Consider the following 16906-nt stretch of genomic DNA (forward strand, 5'->3'; position numbering starts at 1 on the left):
GAAGCTGGACTGGCGCGGGTCTAGATAATCAGCTTCCTCCAGGTGGCGTGGAAACTGCTGAGCCACCACACTCTCAACAACCTTCGCTAAGAAAGGAAGGTTGGAGACAGGACGGTAATTTGCTAGCTCCATTGGGTCCAGAGAAGGCTTCTTGAGCAGGGGCCTCACCACCGCCTCTTTCAAGGCGGTTGGTAAAAGGCCCTCACCCAGCAAAGCGTTCACCAGCCCCAGTAGCCAGCCTCGTGAGCCCTCCCAGGAGGCCAGTACCAACCAGGAGGGACACGGGTCCAATAAACATGTGGCTCGCAGTCGCCCGCGCAACCTGTCCAAATCTTCGGTGACAACAGTGTCAAACTCCTCCCAGCATGGTCTCTCAAGACTAGCCTCGGACATCCCCACTGGAGCACTGAAGTGGGTCCATCCCCTTCGGATCTGATCGATTTTATCCTGCAGGAACTCTCCAAATTCCTCTGCCCGGCCCAGCAATGGGGGGTCCCGCTGCCCCTGTGACAAAAGGGAGCAGGTCACCCGAAACAGGGCGGCAGGGCGGTTCTCTGCGGACGCTATAAGGGTGGCACAATACTGACGTTTGGCCACTCTTATTGCCACAAGGTAAGTCCTTACGAAGGCTCTTACCTGTGCTCGGTCGGATTCGGAGCGGGAGGACCTCCACTTGCTCTCTAGGCGTCTCCTAAGGCGTTTCATCGCCCTTAGCTCCCCGTTAAACCAGGGGGCCCGGGTCGATCGTGGCCGTCGGAGAGGCCGCAAAGGCGCCACCCGGTCCAAGGCACCGGCGGCCGCATTATTCCACGCGGCTACCAGGTCCTCTGCCCGGGGGCGGGGCAGGTCTGCAGGAGGTGGCCCAAGCTCCGCCTGGAACCTATCTGGTTCCATCAGACGCCTGGGGCGGAACCATCTGGGATAGTCTGGTTCCGCCTCCCCGCAGTGGGGAGCAGCGCCAGGGAAGTCCAGCTGGAGAAGTGAGTGATCTGACCATGACAGGGGCGTGATGACTAAATTCCCTCTTCCCAGATCACTCGTCCACTGGTCGGAGACAAACACAAGATCCAGTATGTGGCCTCCCTCGTGCGTGGGGTCCTGAACTACTTGATTCAGATCCATGGCTGTCATGGAAGCCATGAATTCCCGGGCTGCCCCGGATGCCTCTCCCGTCGATGGCAGGTTGAAATCCCCCATCACTAATAGCTTGGGGGTTTCAACCGCCATCTCCGCAATCCGCTCGAGGAGCCCGGGCAGGGCCGTTGATGTATGGTGGGGAGCCAGGTCAACAGGCCCAGCTGACTCCCTAGGCCCCATTTCACGCCCAGAGACTCACAACCAGATATCTGCGACACAGTGAATTCTCTCGGTGCCAAATCTTCCCGGATGATTATCGCTACCCCACCACCCCTACCTTGGGCCCGTGGCTGGTGGAATATATGGTAACCTGGAGGGCACATTTCCCTGAGGGGCAACCCCCCCTCCGGGCCCAGCCAGGTTTCCGTTATTCCTGCGAGGTCCGGCTCCCCCTCTGTGATCAAGTCACTGATGAGGGGGGCCTTATTAATCACGGACCTCGCATTACATAACATCAGCCTAAGGCCCAGGCTCTGCCGATCCTGTCCACCTAGCCTGCGGGGGTTGGTACAAGCGACTGGGCGTATCCAGCGGCCCCGGTCTCCCAACCGACTGTATGTTCTTCTAGTGTCCTCGCGCCCGCCCCTCCCTACGACCGTCGCAATTGGAATTCCCCTTGTAGGAATGGTGTTTCCTCCCACCCACCCACCCCACTCCGCTCCCCTCCGTCCTGACCCCACCTGTTGACCTGGCTATGTCCATACCCCAAGGCCAAGTAACCCTCCCCCGCTCCCTGGAACCCCTTAAAACCTTTAAAAAACATTTTACTAAAAAACCCCTAATCCCCCGCTTCCTCCACCTCTCTGGGTTAATAAACCCCTCATCGAGGTGGGTCCTCACCAGGGCAAGGGGGCATGCCTGCGAGAGGGGGGACCCTCGCAGTCGAAGAATGTCAGACCTTGAATAGATAAAGATGTTAATCAATCCATGACTATGGCTGTGGCAGGGTTTTTCTTTGCAGCAGGTCCAAGATGTAACTTGATGTAAAATAGAGCAATGAGTATTTGACAGGCAGATAAGATGGGAGAGGAAGCAGACCTCGCAATCCACAGTAATCTACAGTCCACCAACGAGGCCCAGAGGTAGTTCTTAGGTAGTTCTTAGAGTATACAGGGATCACACCTCAGCGGGGGTGCGGGGGGTGGGGTGGGCGGGGGGGGTAGGCGGGGTGCCAAGGCCAGCTGCTCGGCCTATTGATCTTCTGGAGGTCGCCCAGAACCTCCGGCGACCCCCCTGGCTTTCTTCTACAGTCTCCACAGCTTCTCTCCAGCCCCACCGGCCTCACTGGCCTCTTAGCCAGGCTGCGGTCAGAGAGATAGATGAGAAATAAGGCGCCCGATATTCCAGCGCCATTTCTGCCGCCCCGTCGCCACCGCCGGTCGGATCCAAACGCCGCCCCCGCACAGCAGGATGTAGCTCGCCTCCCACACGTTCTCCTCACCGACTCGCTCTCCTCCCGGAATCGCTCCTCCGCTGTCCTGTTGTCCCGCTGCCCTGGCAGCCACACGGACCTCCTCCTTTCTGCTCTTGGTGTTATTTTGCTGCCGCGGCTCGGCCTCTGCGTTCTCTGCATTCTCGCCTCTTCGCCGTTACAGAAAGAAATCCCTTTGATACTCTTTTTGCCCTGAGCGCTGAGGCTCCCTGTCTGGAGAAAAAAAATGTTTTCCCATTTTATTTTAGCTATCTCTTTTTAGTATCTTCTCTGGCTTATCTCGAGGATTTTTGATCTACACAGACAATGGAATGACATTCTGAAGTGTGATGGGGAATGAAGTGTATTCTCCCACCTTAGCTGTAAAACTGCTTAGATCCATTAAGGAATAAAGCAGTGGTGGGATTCTCCCGGTTTAACAACCGGTTCGGTGACCACGCGATTTGCTGTGCGCGCATGTGCAGTTTGAAGGAATCCTCACTTCTGGGTTTCTTTGGAGGTGTAACACAGCTGCTTCGCCTGGCAATCTGCTCTGCTGCACGAATCGGCTGAGAAGATAAAGAGGAAAATAGTGCAGACGGGCAGGTGGGCCCATCTGTTCATCTGGGCGAACCAGTTCACTCCCAGTTGATTGTCGGAGCCCACCCCTGGAATAAGGATATTGTGCTATAATAATTTAAAATAGAAAATTTGGGAAGGGAGGAAGAAATAATTGAGTTGAAGGGAGGCAGCCCAATTATAATTACCTCTGAAAGAATGGACAGTCGTTGGCTACTTGTATGCATTGAGGAACAATTGAATTGTTTGGGGATATGAGCCGGCTCTCATTTATGCAACTGTTGTCCTCTTCTTGTAGATTCCATCCTTAGGAAAGCATTACTCCCAGCGCTGGGCCCAGGAAGACCTGCTGGAAGAGCAGAAGGATGGGGCTCGGGCTGCAGCTACTGCAGATAAGAAGAAAGGCATCTTGGGACCTCTGACCGAACTAGACACTAAGGGTATCCTGAGCTATTCTGTGACATCTTTTCCAGAAATAGAAGTGACTGAAGATGCCATTTTACTAGAAAGCTCTGTTAGTTAACTTGCAGAATTCATGCTTTACAAGTAGTCCTCACTTGGATAACACTAATTAGTGGAATTTCCATTGTGATGTGATGCAGTCATAAATTATGATGTCAGATATCCCATAGATATTAAGCGATGGCAGTTCCTAGTTATCGTCACTAAGCAAACGAGCAGGGTCACGAAGCATTTGACATAACCACGGCCTCCAATTTCCCGCTAGCTTCCCCATTGACTTTGCTTGTGGAAAGCTGGCAGGGAAGGTCACAAATCACGATTATGTAAAACCGCAGAATGCTGCAGTTGGAAAGCCAGGCTGGTTGCTAAGGGCCTGGATTATGATCATGTGACTGTGGGAGCACTGCAACTTTTGGAAGTTTAAAAGGCTGATCGTGAGAACCACCCATTGGGCGCCATTATAAGTTCAAACACTTGCTGAACAAGTAGTAATTAGCCAAGCATCACCTGTGTAGGGAGAATGGGGAAATTGGTAGCCCTATTGTCAACTTCAGCTCTTTGCTTCCGAGAGCTATCATTTAGCAAAAACTGAAAAAGACAAGAGATTTCTTTATCTTTGCTTTATGTGTTTATTAGCCCCAGACCGGTGTTTCTCAACCTTGGCGACTTTTAAGATGCCTGAACTTCAACTCCCAGAATTCCTGGTGTTGAAATGAAGCCTGATTGACATTAGAGGTTTATAGACTGGAACCGGCTGTGTCGGTTCCTTACCATTTAGCATAGTATGTCAAATGAAGTCTGTCCCTTCCGATTTGTGGAAGGTTTTAATTTACTTCATTTTTAATAGGACAGAGAGAATCCCAGAATTGCTCCCTGCAAAGTGTCACATTATTGCAAGTGATATTGACTCTTTCTTCCTAGTTCTCAACTGCTCCTTCGTTCCCTCCTCTCCAGATGTTGATGCTTTGTTGAAGAAATCAGAGTCCCAGCATGAACAGCCAGAGGATGGGTGCCCTTTTGGACCTCTCACCCAGCGCCTCCTGCAGGCACTTGTAGAAGTAAGGAATATTTTTTTTAAAAAAACAACAGCTGGCTTCTTCAGCTCCAGCAGGCTCAGATTTTCTAAGAGAGGATCTATTGAAAAGACTTACCTTGGTCTCTGCTCCTTTTCTCTCCAGTCAATCAGAACAGAATAGAGCTGGAAGGAACCTTGGAGGTCTTCTAGTCCAGCCCCCTGCTCAAGCAGGAGACTCTATACCAGGGGTGTCAAACTCTATTTCATTGAGGGCTGCATCAGGGTTGTGTTTGACCTTGGGGGGGGCAGTGTGGATGTGACCAGCTCAATATCACTCGTGTCGGGGGGGGGGGGCACCTGTGGTGGTCCTGGCAGGGCGGCGGGGGGATCCACTTTTGCTAGTAGTTTGTTTTGCTAGCACTCTGCCAGCAAAAACGGAGCTCAGGGGCCCCAGGCGTCGCCCCCGTCCCCCCCGGGGCTCCATTTTCAGCTGTGACAGCCCTCTGCCAGCGGAAAGGGCCACCATGCGCAGCCCTCCCGAGCTCTGTTTTAGCTTGCAGAAGCACCGTGGGCCGGTCCTTCTCTGTTTCCAGGTTGACCCTGCAAGCCAAATCCGGCCCTTGTGCCTTGAGTTTGACACTCCTGCTCTATACCATTTCAGATAAGTGGCTGTCCAGTCTCTTCTTTAGAAAACCCAATTGTCAACCCAGTGATGAAGCAACCACACCCTCTTGACAGCAAGCTGTTCCACTGGTTAATTCTCCTCACTGTTAGGAAGTTTCTCTTTAATTCCAGGTTGCTCCTCTCCTTTGATTAGTTTCCATCCATTCTTTCTTGTCCTGCCCTTTGGTGCTTTGGAAAATAGGTTGACCCCCCCCTTCTCTCTGTGGGAGCCCATCAAATACTGGAATACTGTAATCATGTCCACCCCTAGTCCTTTTTCTCTCTAGACTGGCCATAACCAAATCCTGCAACTGTTTTTCAGATATTTTAGACTCCAGGCCTTTAATTGTCTTAGTTGGTCTTCTTTGCACTTTTTCCAAAGTCTAAACATCTTTTTTTTTGTAAGGCGGTGACCAAATCTGGATGCAGTATTCCAGGAGTGGTCTTAACTAAGGCTTTATAAAGCGGTACTAATACGTCACGCGATTTTGATCCTATGCTCTGTTTATACAACGAAGGCTCATATAATCCTCTCAATCCACCTTTCTCTCTCTCTCTCTCTCTCTCTCTCTATCTATCTATCTATCTATCTATCTATCTATCTATCTATCTCTCTCTCTATCTCTAGGAGAACATCATCTCCCCTATTGAAGATTCGCCTATCCCTGAGATAGCAGGCAAAGACTCTGCAATTGATGGTGCCAGCACCTCCCCTCGCAGCCAGAACAAGCCCTTCAGGTGACCAAGTAGCAATTATTTCCTTTTTTGAAGACCTTACCCTGTTTCCCCGAAAATAAGACCTCCCCGGATTATAAGGCCAATTGGGCTTTTGAGCGCGTGCGCTAAAATAAGCCCTCCCTGAAAATATTGCAACACAGCAGCAGCCATGAGGTGACCACGCTCTCCGCCTCCTATTTCGGGGGGGGGGGTCAAAAGAAAATAAGACCCTGCCTTATTTTGGGGGGAAACACGGTATTTCATTCCTTTAAATATTTGTCCCATTCCTCCTCATGTTTAAGCTGTTAGGAAGCATTACAGAACATCAGTGTAATCCTAAACAGATCTATTTAAAGTAATTCCTCCTGAATTTCATGGAACCTTTTCGCTTGGAATACAAGAGAACCTTGTCTTCCTTTTGTAAATCCTTCATGGTAATGTGTGTTCCTGTCTGATATCATTGTTTTTGGTTGTTGCCTTGGTGGAATTTGTAATGTTTTGTTATATTTTTAAGATTATTTACTTCATGTTTCTTGTTCTCAGTTCCTCCGAGTTATGTTTTAAAGGGCGTTTGTCTACATTAAGCCAAATAAATATCTGTATAGCTTTGGAAAAATCTAGACTAACTGAACAAAAGTAGCATGCAAGGAGAATAAACAGTGAAAATAGAGACCAGATTTAATGAACTAAATTTGCTGAGAACTTGGGACTGATATTTATGAAAGTTAAAGTTAATAAAATACCCCCCAAAGCTAAACAAGGTAAAATGGCCATCTGTTGCTGTGCTGAAAATCTGCGAAGGAAAAGGCAACACTAGAGGGAGGAATATTTGTCCAGCCAAATGCTAAATTCCACAGAAGGGCAAGCCAAACAGGGAGTTATACTGAAACAAGCAATGCAAAGAAATTGAGGATGACCGCCAAACCAGAAGGACAAGAGATTATTTAAGGAAAATATAAAGATGAAGTCAAGCACAATAAATAAACAGATAAGTCAAACAAAAGACAAAGCAAAGATCAACTGGAGAAAGAAGCTATGGAAAAAAGCATGACATTGTTCTTCTCTCCCATTTGATGATGCATGCAAGTTTACAAACACTGAATTAGAGCCAGAATTCTGAAAAGTGAAGTTTCAAAAAAATTCCAGAAAAGATTGCTCACACAGCTATGTTAGTGGATGATACACTAATAATCCAATCATTTAAAACCTTGCCAGGAGATGCAGTTAAAGAAATACTTACAGTGTGTACGCAGCTGAGGAAAACACAGCAAGTAGCCAAGGGACTGGAAAAGATCAGTTTATATTCCATTACCAAAAAAGGACAATCTTAAAGAATGCTTAAACTATTAAACAATTGCACTTCTCTCAAACTCGGCTAAAATAATAATCAAGATTTTACGATCCAGACAGTCCCTGGAAGGAGAACGGTCAGGTGCACCAGCTGGATTCAGGAATATCACAGCTTTCAAAATCAAAATGTCTGCATTTGTTTGTTTTTTTTAATCATATAAAGATTTTTGATTGTGTAAACCACAACAAATTGTGAATAGTCCTTAAAACCAGACCACCTCCTCTGTCCAGGGCAGAATTTGTCTGATGAACAGATGTCAACAGTTAGAACAGACTGTGCAAATGGCTCAGAATTTGAAGAAGAGTAAGCTAAGGCTGATGGCTGTCACTTTTATTTAACCCATAACCACAGACCTGCGGTCATAGTGACCGCAACCGTTTTCCAAAATGTTTGAAACACCCCTATTTTTGAGAAACGGACCATTCCGGTTGTAAATAGCTTTTGTTTTCCCACCAATAAGAGTGTATGCAGCATCACGCCTGGATCAGTTATTTAGTGTTTTCTGTTAGCGGTATTTGGGTTTCGGTCATTTTGACCGCAGATCTTTGTTAACATTTTTTTAAAAAAATAATGTTGGGGCCAGGTTGTCTGCCAAAAAGAGTGAGATTTGGTGATCCAAACTTTGGAGAAACTGTTCTAAAATCATATGGAGAAGCAGAGAATGATCTGAGTGAAGTGGAATCGATCGTGACAAAAATTTTGTATGGACTATGAGGTGCCCTCTGCCACCGATTCTGACATCAGCAATGATGAAGCTCTCAAGGATATTGATAACCAGAGCCAGCGTTGTCTGAAGACATTTTCCCTGGTCACGTGGCCAGCATGGTTATACGGCAAAAGTGCACAGAGCACTGTTACTTCCTCACCAAGGTGTTACCTATTTATCTACTTGCACTTGCATGCTTTTGAACTGTTAAGGTGGAAAAGAGCTGGAGCAAGGAATGGGAGCTCACCCCATTGCGCGTCGCTCAGGTCTCAAACCCAGACTGTCCGCTTTCTGACAAGCTCAATGTCTTTAAGTGCTGAGCCAAAGGACATTCCCTCATGCAATAATTTATATGGCAAGAACCAATTCAAACGGTCATCTGCACCTTTTGGAAGCAATAGATCCAGAACTGCTCGCCACAATATTGTTGTGCAATTACCTGGTCTGCAGCCAGCAGCTAGAAATCTCAGAAATTCATCTACTCCCCTAGATATTTGGAAAGTATTCTTTTCTAAAGAAATTATTAGCGCCATTATTCAGCGGACCAATGTAAAAAATAGAGAAGAAAGATTGAAGTTCAAGAACGGAGAAACAAAACGTGACCTGCTCAATGTGGATTTGATACAGATCAACACATTTTTTTGGTTTGCTGCTCTATACATCAATTTTTAGATCCAACCATGAAAACATCAAATGTCTTTTTGCTACTGAGGTCATTGTGACCTCATGTCTGTAATAGCGTAGCCGAAATAGTACGTCTGTGGTTAAGAGTTAAGTTCTGTATAGAAAATACAGAAAAATACAGAAACTGGGTATGTCTAGTTTAATGAAAAGAAGGACTCGGGGAGACATGATAGCAGTGTTCCAATATCTCAAGGGTTGCCATAAAGAAGAGGGAGTCAAACTGTTCTCTAAGGCACCTGAGGCCAGAACAAGAAGCAATGGGTGGACACTAATCAAGGAGAGAAGCAACTTAGAACTGAGGAGAAATTTCCTGACAGTGAGAACAATTAATCAGTGGAACAGCTTGCCTCCAGAAGTTGTGAATGCCCCAACACTGGAAGTCTTTAAGAAGATGTTGGATAGCCATTCGTCTGAAACGGTATAGGGTTTCCTGCCTAAGCAGGGGGTTGGACTAGAAGACCTCCAAGGTCCCTTCCAACTCTGCTATTGTATTGTATTGTAAATATCACAAGAAATGTTACATTAAATAGAAATTGTAACTATAAACACCAATAACCTCAGATGAGCTACAAGCAAGGAATATATGGGATCTCTTATGGACAACAGAGCAAAAGCTAGTCTGCTCTTTACTATTTTTAAAAGCTACAATAATGCAAACCCAGTACAGAAGTTGAAATACTAGCTGACTTTATCTTCCTAAGCTCAAAAGAAATCACAGGAATAGTGGCTGGTAGTGTGGTCATCACTACTTTTGGAGCAAATGCCTGGGAAAGCTCAACCATCAGGAAGGTTGTGGGAAGAAAACCAGATGCTTTAAATTGTTACGTAGAACGTCGTTGAGAATACTTTGGACCTCAAGAAAAACAAGGCTAGATGAAATGAAACCAGACTAGCCAATGGATGCTGCAATCAAGCTTAAATGTTTTGGACACAAACCGTGAAAGCAAAAACATAAATCACTTTTTTCAGATGTTGAGTTAGTAACACAGTTGTTCAGTTAATCTGGCTTTCCCCATTGATTTTTCTTGTTAGAAGGTCACAAAAGATCATCACATGGCCCCAGGACACTTAATGGTCATAAATATGAGTCAGTTGCCTTTTTTTTTTTCAATTTTATTAACAAACATGTAAAATACACACACACAAAACTTAGACGTACAACACATTTATATAATGCAATACAAACAGGAGCTTCCTGTTCTTTCTAATAGCAATTATCAATCGATACCGCTCACCTTATATTATTTCCCCTTCTATTGTATTTCATTTGGATTTCACCATTCTTAACTCTCTTATTTTACTCATAACTATTATTTTTGAGTTTTGCTATATTCCTTCATTGATTCTTGTTTCTTTCCTCCATCCACCTATACCATTTATCCCATATCTGGTAGAATTCTGATTCTTCTTTTCCCTGAATTTCTTTAGTTAGTTTGTCCATTTTAACACAATCCATAACCTTTCTTCTTATTTCGTCTTCGCTTGGAGTTAATTTATTTTTCCATTTCTGGGCAAAAGCAATCCTTGCCGCTGTAATTATATGTAGTATTAAATACTGGATTTCTTTTTTGTATTTCGCAGACATTATTCCCAATAAAAAAATTTCAGGTTTCCATTCTATTTTAACCCCTGTTATTGCCTCCAGCCAATTTTTGATCTTTTTCCAAAAATTTTTAGCCTCCTCACAGGTCCATCATAAATGATAAATGCCAAGCATCTGAATTTTGATCACATGACTCTGGGGGATACTGCAGCGGTCATAAGTGTAAAAAATGGTCATAAAACGCCTTTTGTCAGCGTTCCAAATAGCATCCGAAAGTAAATCAGAGTCCAAGGCAGAGCTTTCCTCAAAGTTCCAATTTATTAAGAGAGACATGTTGGTACATCTGTGGAAACCTGAATCTAAAGCTTCCCGGGGTTCCCACCCAGTTGAGAGTTCATGTTCTTGCCCCCCACACCCACAAGTTCATCACATGGTCCAATCTTCCACTGCCACGCTGGCATTTCCACCCATCTAGTCCCGGTCAGGTGTAGAGGTGCGGAGACAAAGAATGACCATGGGCTTCTAGAAAGGAATGTTTTATTTTGACAACAACACATTCTGCACCTTCCTATTCCCCCTCCCATTTCCCCACTAATGAAACGGCATAGTAAAATAAGAGAGAAAGTGTGGCGGGCCAAAGATCCTAAAAGGAACCGGCTGCAGGCCTGACACTTAACCGTCATAAATACGAGTCAGTCGCCAAGCATCTGAATTTTGATCACATGACTCTGGGGGATGCTGCAGTGGTCATAAGTAAAAAATGGTCCTAAAGCGCCTTTAAAAAAAACAACAAATGTTATTTGTTTTATTATAATAAAATATTAAAAAAAAGAAAATTAAAGGAAGGAAAAGGAGCCGAGAAAAAGGGGGTGTGAAATACAAAAGGGGGGGGGGGAGGCATTGACTTCCGTTTCTTAGCACAGTATAAGATAAAAACACTCCACCTCAACTTTTTGCTTTTACACATGAATATATTTCTAGCCATTTCTACAACAACAAATCTTTCTGACCAACAGAAAACCAAAGTCAAAAGTTTCCTTTTTTTCATCACAAGCGCAGCATCCCGAAGTAATATCCAAATGAGAATATATTTTTCTCTTTGAATAAATAATCCAATTTAACCATTCCCATTTTATCTCCCTTGCTATGGAAATAGTATGTATTTCTATTTGCACCTAATGTCATTTTTTTTTTTGTTATTTTTATTAACGAGGTTCGTTGTATTCGTTCTTTGTATTTCTTTGTATTTTGATTCAAATTCTTTGACCTTTTTCAGTGCCGCTGTAAGTTTGAACGTTCTCTAAATGAACCTTTGTAAGTTGAGGACTACCTGTGATGCCGCTTCTGTTGTCTTGCCCCTTTCAGTGTACCACACACAAAATCTCTCGAAGGCCGCATCAAGGAAGAGCTGATTGCTCAAGGTCTGCTGGAGTCAGAGGACCGGCCGGCAGAGGATTCAGAGGACGAAGTGTTAGCCGAGCTGCGGAAGAGACAGGCTGAGCTCAAGGCGTTAAGTACCCACAACCGGACCAAGAAAGTTGAGCTGCTCAGGTGAGGGAGAGTGTGTTGTGGCCCGCCAGCAGAGCTGGCAGCAGATTGGTACAGTGAGGAGGGTTGGGGAGGAACATGGGCCAGTCCTGGAGTCTGGGGAAGGCTCTGATGAGGGCTCTGTGTCGGAGGCAGAGAGGGGGCCAGGGCCATATGCCAGTTATCAGCTGCCTTCAGAGTCAGACATCAATGAGGCAGACAAACAGCTGGAGCCTGTTCCCAGTGTGCGCATGCGCAGAGTTGCCAGACGAAGGGAACAGCTAAAGAACAGGGGTCGACTTGGGAGTAAGGCCAAAGGTGGACGATGAATGGCCCCTCCCAGAGGAAATAAAAGAGGAGCGAAAGGGGAGTGGAGTTTGCAGGAGACAATTAGTTTGCTTAATTGGTTTGTGACTCTCAGAGAGAGAGAAAGAGAGAGCGCAGTGGGATTCACTTACCATCCCTACTGGTTCGCAAATGTGAGCGCGCTCGCATGCACCTCATCTGCGCATGCACACCACCTTCTGCGCATGCACAGTGCTTGAGCATTACATCAGGGTGGGTGGATAGATCCTCCCACAGCCGCCGCTACCGGTTCACCCAAATCGGAGAGAACCGGCTGAATACCACATTGGGAGGCAAGGATCCAGGGATGACTCAAGAGTTGTGTGGTATCCAAAAAAAAAAAAAATTAGCCAAAAATAAAGAGAGAAACAATGGGAGGTGGAAAAGGAAAACTTGGGGGAGAGCCATTCAAACAATCTGTCGAAAAGTGATAGAAAAGATTCAGAAGAGAAGATATAAGACATATAAAAAGAAGAAAAAGAGAAAAGAAAATCTAGGAATTTAAGATTAGTAGAATGAAATGTAACTAGTAGAATGCAATGAAATTTTTTAAACACAGCAATAGTATGTATCTAATGAAGATATGTGTGAGCTATATTAAGTAATTATGTTAAATGCTTACTATATAAAAAGCTGAAATTGAAGACATGTTACTGGTAGAAAATGGATGAAAAGGGAATGGTAAATTTGGTTTATTTTTAAAGGGAAGAAAAGATGATATTTATGTATATAATAAAAATAAAAAGTTGGAAAATAAGAGGAGAAAAGTAATACGGCAAAAATTGGAATTGGAAATATAATGTAAAATGAATCGTGCATATGTGAAAATGTTAAAGGGGAAATCCGGACAACACATTTTTTTCATAAAAGAATTTTAAATTATGCAACAAAAAAATAAAAAACTTTGTTTGAAAGAGTTGTGTTTGTTTTCCGTACAGGCTGGCCAAAGAGGAACTTCACAGGCAAGAGCTGCGTCAACGTGTGCGCATAGCTGACAACGAAGTCATGGATTCCTTCCGCAAGATCATGGCCGCCCGGCAGAAGAAGCGCACCCCAACCAAGAAGGAAAAAGACCAAGCTTGGAAGAGCCTCAAGGAGCGCGAGAGCATCCTTAAGCTGCTAGACAGTTAGTGCCACAAGATGCCCGGCCGGGCTTCTTCTCCATTTGAACCTTAGTAGAGGCGCCGGCTGAAGGGGAGACGTCAGCCGCAGGTGTAGACTATAGCAGCCTCCCTTACTGGTTTGTCATCATTTCCTCTGGCGCTATTTCAGCCGAGACTCTGGACAGGTTGGCTTCCCAGCAGTGTGCCTTCTCTATTTGGGTTGTGGCTTTGAGCCCCCCGTGGTGGGCTGTGAAATGAGCATCCGGATTGCTTAAAACGGCAGTCCCTCTTTTGATATCTGCAGGGACAAGTTATGCTGCAGTGTGAAGGGCGAGACGGAACGAAATCTTTATTAGTCGTATGTACCAAATTCCAGGTTTTCGGGATCCATCAGCAGCATAAACTGGAACCGATAGTTCTTGAGGTTAGATTATTATTTTCCCCTTCCTACTGCCGCTCTTCCTTTATTGGTGTTAAGGAAAACAGCACCTTGAAAGCATATAGGCACAACGTAAGGTTAAGCGTGGGAGCATCTTTTCTTAAAGGCCTGTCTTTTCTTGCGTTGGGGAACGATTTATTGACTCTGTGGCTGCACTAGATGTAGCTCATCAGCAACTAGGACTGAGCTAAGACTAAACAGCCAGGGAAGATCTGAGGCGTGGGTAGAATTGCTGTTCTGTGGGTGGTTTAAGTAGATGCCTGTCGTATTTGTAGAGGGGAACGGTGTGCCGCCTCCTGCAATTTCACCGTTCAAACATAGTTACAATCCAAACCTTGTCAAGGTCTTGTACTACCATACTTGGCTGGATATACTTTTGCAAGGCAGCTATGGAGTCTTTTACTTCCTATTTTGCTCATTGTCTTCCTGGGGTGGCACTGAGAGTTGCGCATTCTCCCTTCCAGCCCCCTAAAAAGGAAGGAGCTGTCCTCCATGGAAACAAAACGAGAAAATGCCAGTGGGTTCTGGAGCAAAGGGCTGAGCAATTAGAAGATTTCGAACAGTCTAAGGAGGAGAAAGGATTTAGGATTTCAGTGGAACGGACTGAGTGACCCAGTGTCGCCCCATAACAATTCCAGAAACACACAAATCAGTATCAAAATCACAGAAGGCTAGCAGTGCATTGAGGAAACACAACGTGGTAGGGAGGAAGGAGAGATTCCTTGCTCCTCACCCACACCCCAATCTATATTTTAACCCAGCCTCACTCAAAAACTCTTGAGAAAGTGAGAAAATAAGCTGGGAAGAAGCTTATTAACCAAAAGAGACATGGAGGAATAGCTCTCCCATGGATCATTCACAAGTTAAAGCAAGGAATCACTGTACCTCCCATGGTTCTTTCATGCAAGCTGCGCATGGGGGGAATCATTTGAGGGGTGCTTCTTTCCATTTAGCAGGTAAACTGGCTGATGGGTGATGAAAGAGCAGAAGGGCAGGACAAGGCCATCTGAGCCCCTTCCCCACTTGGGTACAGATAAATCACACACCCCCCACCCCCCCGAGGCTTGCTTGTCTTCATCAAAAAGCAATGTGCATTTTAGCGTGCTGGCCTGTCCATCTCTTCCTTGATTAATTTCACCTTCTGGCCTCAGGCTCCTTTTGCATCCTCCACCGTTCCAGGGTGACTCTGGTTCACTCTCCTCACTGAAATGGATCATAAGAGTGCTGCATGGAGTGGGAGTGGAGGCAATTAATTAATTCTGGGTTGATAACCAGTTGGGGAAGAGGCCCCAGCACACGTCCGCCTTTGCCTTGGATTATATCTGCCCGCTGTATGGACAGACTTCTTCCACCACTAACCGTCTTCAAAGATTGATCACTCCCAGCTTTCTTACTAAGCATACGGTATCTTTTTTTAACCCCCTTCCCCAGTTTTGGACTTCCTTTTTGCTTCCCCATTTACCAGCAAGTTTCAACATTCGGTCCGTTGTGCAAAGACTTTTCAAACTTTGTTGCTTTGGGGGGAAAAAAAAAGTAAAATGGCTTTTAGGGTAAGAGACGGAAAATAAAAATACGTCTGTGATGAAAGGATGCTAGGGACAAGAGCTGGCATTTGGAGAAAAGATCAGAATCATCCCCAAAGAATTAATAAATCCAGAAGCCAACCGGTGGCTGTGACGTGTCTGATTTTTTTTCCCTCCCCAATTCTTTGGGGAGGGGCCGAGAGTTTGTGGGGCAGGGTGGTGTTGCACAGTGGTTGAATGGCTGAATGTCCAGTTCATGGGTCGGCAACCTTAAACACTCAAAGAGCTACAAAGGTCCTAACCGGAAGCCCCCCGTTCAATTCTGGAGCACGACCGGAAATCCACTTCCCCCACCATAGAGTCTCCTCCTAGCGCAGCATCCTTTTTCCTCTACCTGTCCTAACAGCAAGCCCTATCAATTGTGGAGCTGAACGTTGACGGAGCCACAGTAGAGGGATGAAAGAGCCACATGCGGCTCCGGAGCCCTGCCCTAGAGTTGAAAGAACTCACGTGTCCAGCAGCTCCTGAAATTCATAGATTTCCCAGATGTCTTCCGCTGGTTTTTTCCTCCTCTACCTGTCCTAACCAAAAACCCTATCTGTTGTGCAGCTGACCGGAAAACCCACCCCTTGCCATAGAGTCTCCTGGCATGGCCTCCTTCCCCCCCGCCCAACCGGAAGCACCTCTCAAAATTGTATTGCCGACTGGCAACAGGGAGCCGCAGCTGAGGCACGAAAGAGCCACATGCAGCTCCAGAGCCACAGGTTGCTGACCCCTATGTCACACAACATAGTGACTCAATTGTTAAATATTCTGTGCGGGAATGTCCAATATATTGAACTATAGCTAATAAAACCGGCTGGGTTTATGCAGTCCTCTGCAGCAACTCTCAAAGAGTTAAAAGTGAAGTTAATACGTGGGATGGATGTGGCTGTTCAGCTGCCTGGTGATCATCAAATTTAATGAACTAACGTGATTTCCACATAACGGGATGATTGACTGTTGAATGATTATGTGCCATCAAGTCATTTTCGACTCCTAGCAACCACATAGATTTTCTCCATGACGATCTATTCCTCACCTGTTCTTTCACATCTCCCCATGATGCATTCATTGCCGCTACAACTTAATCCATTTACCTTGCTGCTGGTCATCCTCTTGTTCTCTTTTCTTCCACCTTTCTCCAGATTAGAGCTTTTTCCAGGGAGCTGGGTCTTTGCAGAATGTGTCTGAAGTAGGATAATTTGAATCTGGTCATTTGTGCCACAAGTGAAAATTCTGCACTTATTTGCTCAAATGATCTATTTAGTTTGTTCCCCTGGCTGTTGTAACAGGCTAGGACTGCAAAAAGTTTGTCTGGAATATTGGTTTTAAGAAGCATTCTGCAAAAACACTTGCTTTTCCTGTGTTCTCTAAGATTGAAATGATTGGCACAGAGATGCTAAAGCAGAAATGGAGGCTGTCTCATAAAATGTTGCTTTTGTGCACAATGTTTATATTGGAAAGAAGGGGAAATACTCCAGGTACCAAAACTGGATGCTTTCTTTCATTTTAACAGGAATCATCGTCCACTTCTTCTATTCATTTACAATTTTTTGTCACCTGCTCAAACTGTAGATTCTGGGTGCGATGCAAAAAGGACCAAAATAAAACAAGACTATCTTGTCTATCCCAAAATAATTCAAAGAGAAAAATTCTCAA

The 16906-nt window shown here is 45.4% G+C and overlaps 1 protein-coding gene across 1 annotated transcript in view; it reads left to right on the forward strand.

The window, feature by feature from the left end:
* TADA3 (transcriptional adaptor 3) overlaps positions 1 to 15369 on the forward strand; it is a 20963-nt gene extending 5594 nt beyond the window's left edge. The window contains exons 6-10 of the mRNA XM_081947579.1: positions 3426 to 3567; positions 4544 to 4647; positions 5896 to 6005; positions 11634 to 11819; positions 13079 to 15369. Coding sequence (XP_081803705.1) covers positions 3426 to 3567; positions 4544 to 4647; positions 5896 to 6005; positions 11634 to 11819; positions 13079 to 13271 — 735 coding nt within the window. The 3' untranslated portion in view covers positions 13272 to 15369. The remainder of the gene's footprint in view (positions 1 to 3425; positions 3568 to 4543; positions 4648 to 5895; positions 6006 to 11633; positions 11820 to 13078) is intronic.
* The last annotated feature ends 1537 nt before the right edge of the window (positions 15370 to 16906 follow it).

The sequence above is a fragment of the Natrix helvetica genome (assembly GCF_964273705.1).
Source record: "Natrix helvetica genome assembly, chromosome: 1".
Taxonomy (NCBI): domain Eukaryota; kingdom Metazoa; phylum Chordata; class Lepidosauria; order Squamata; family Natricidae; genus Natrix; species Natrix helvetica.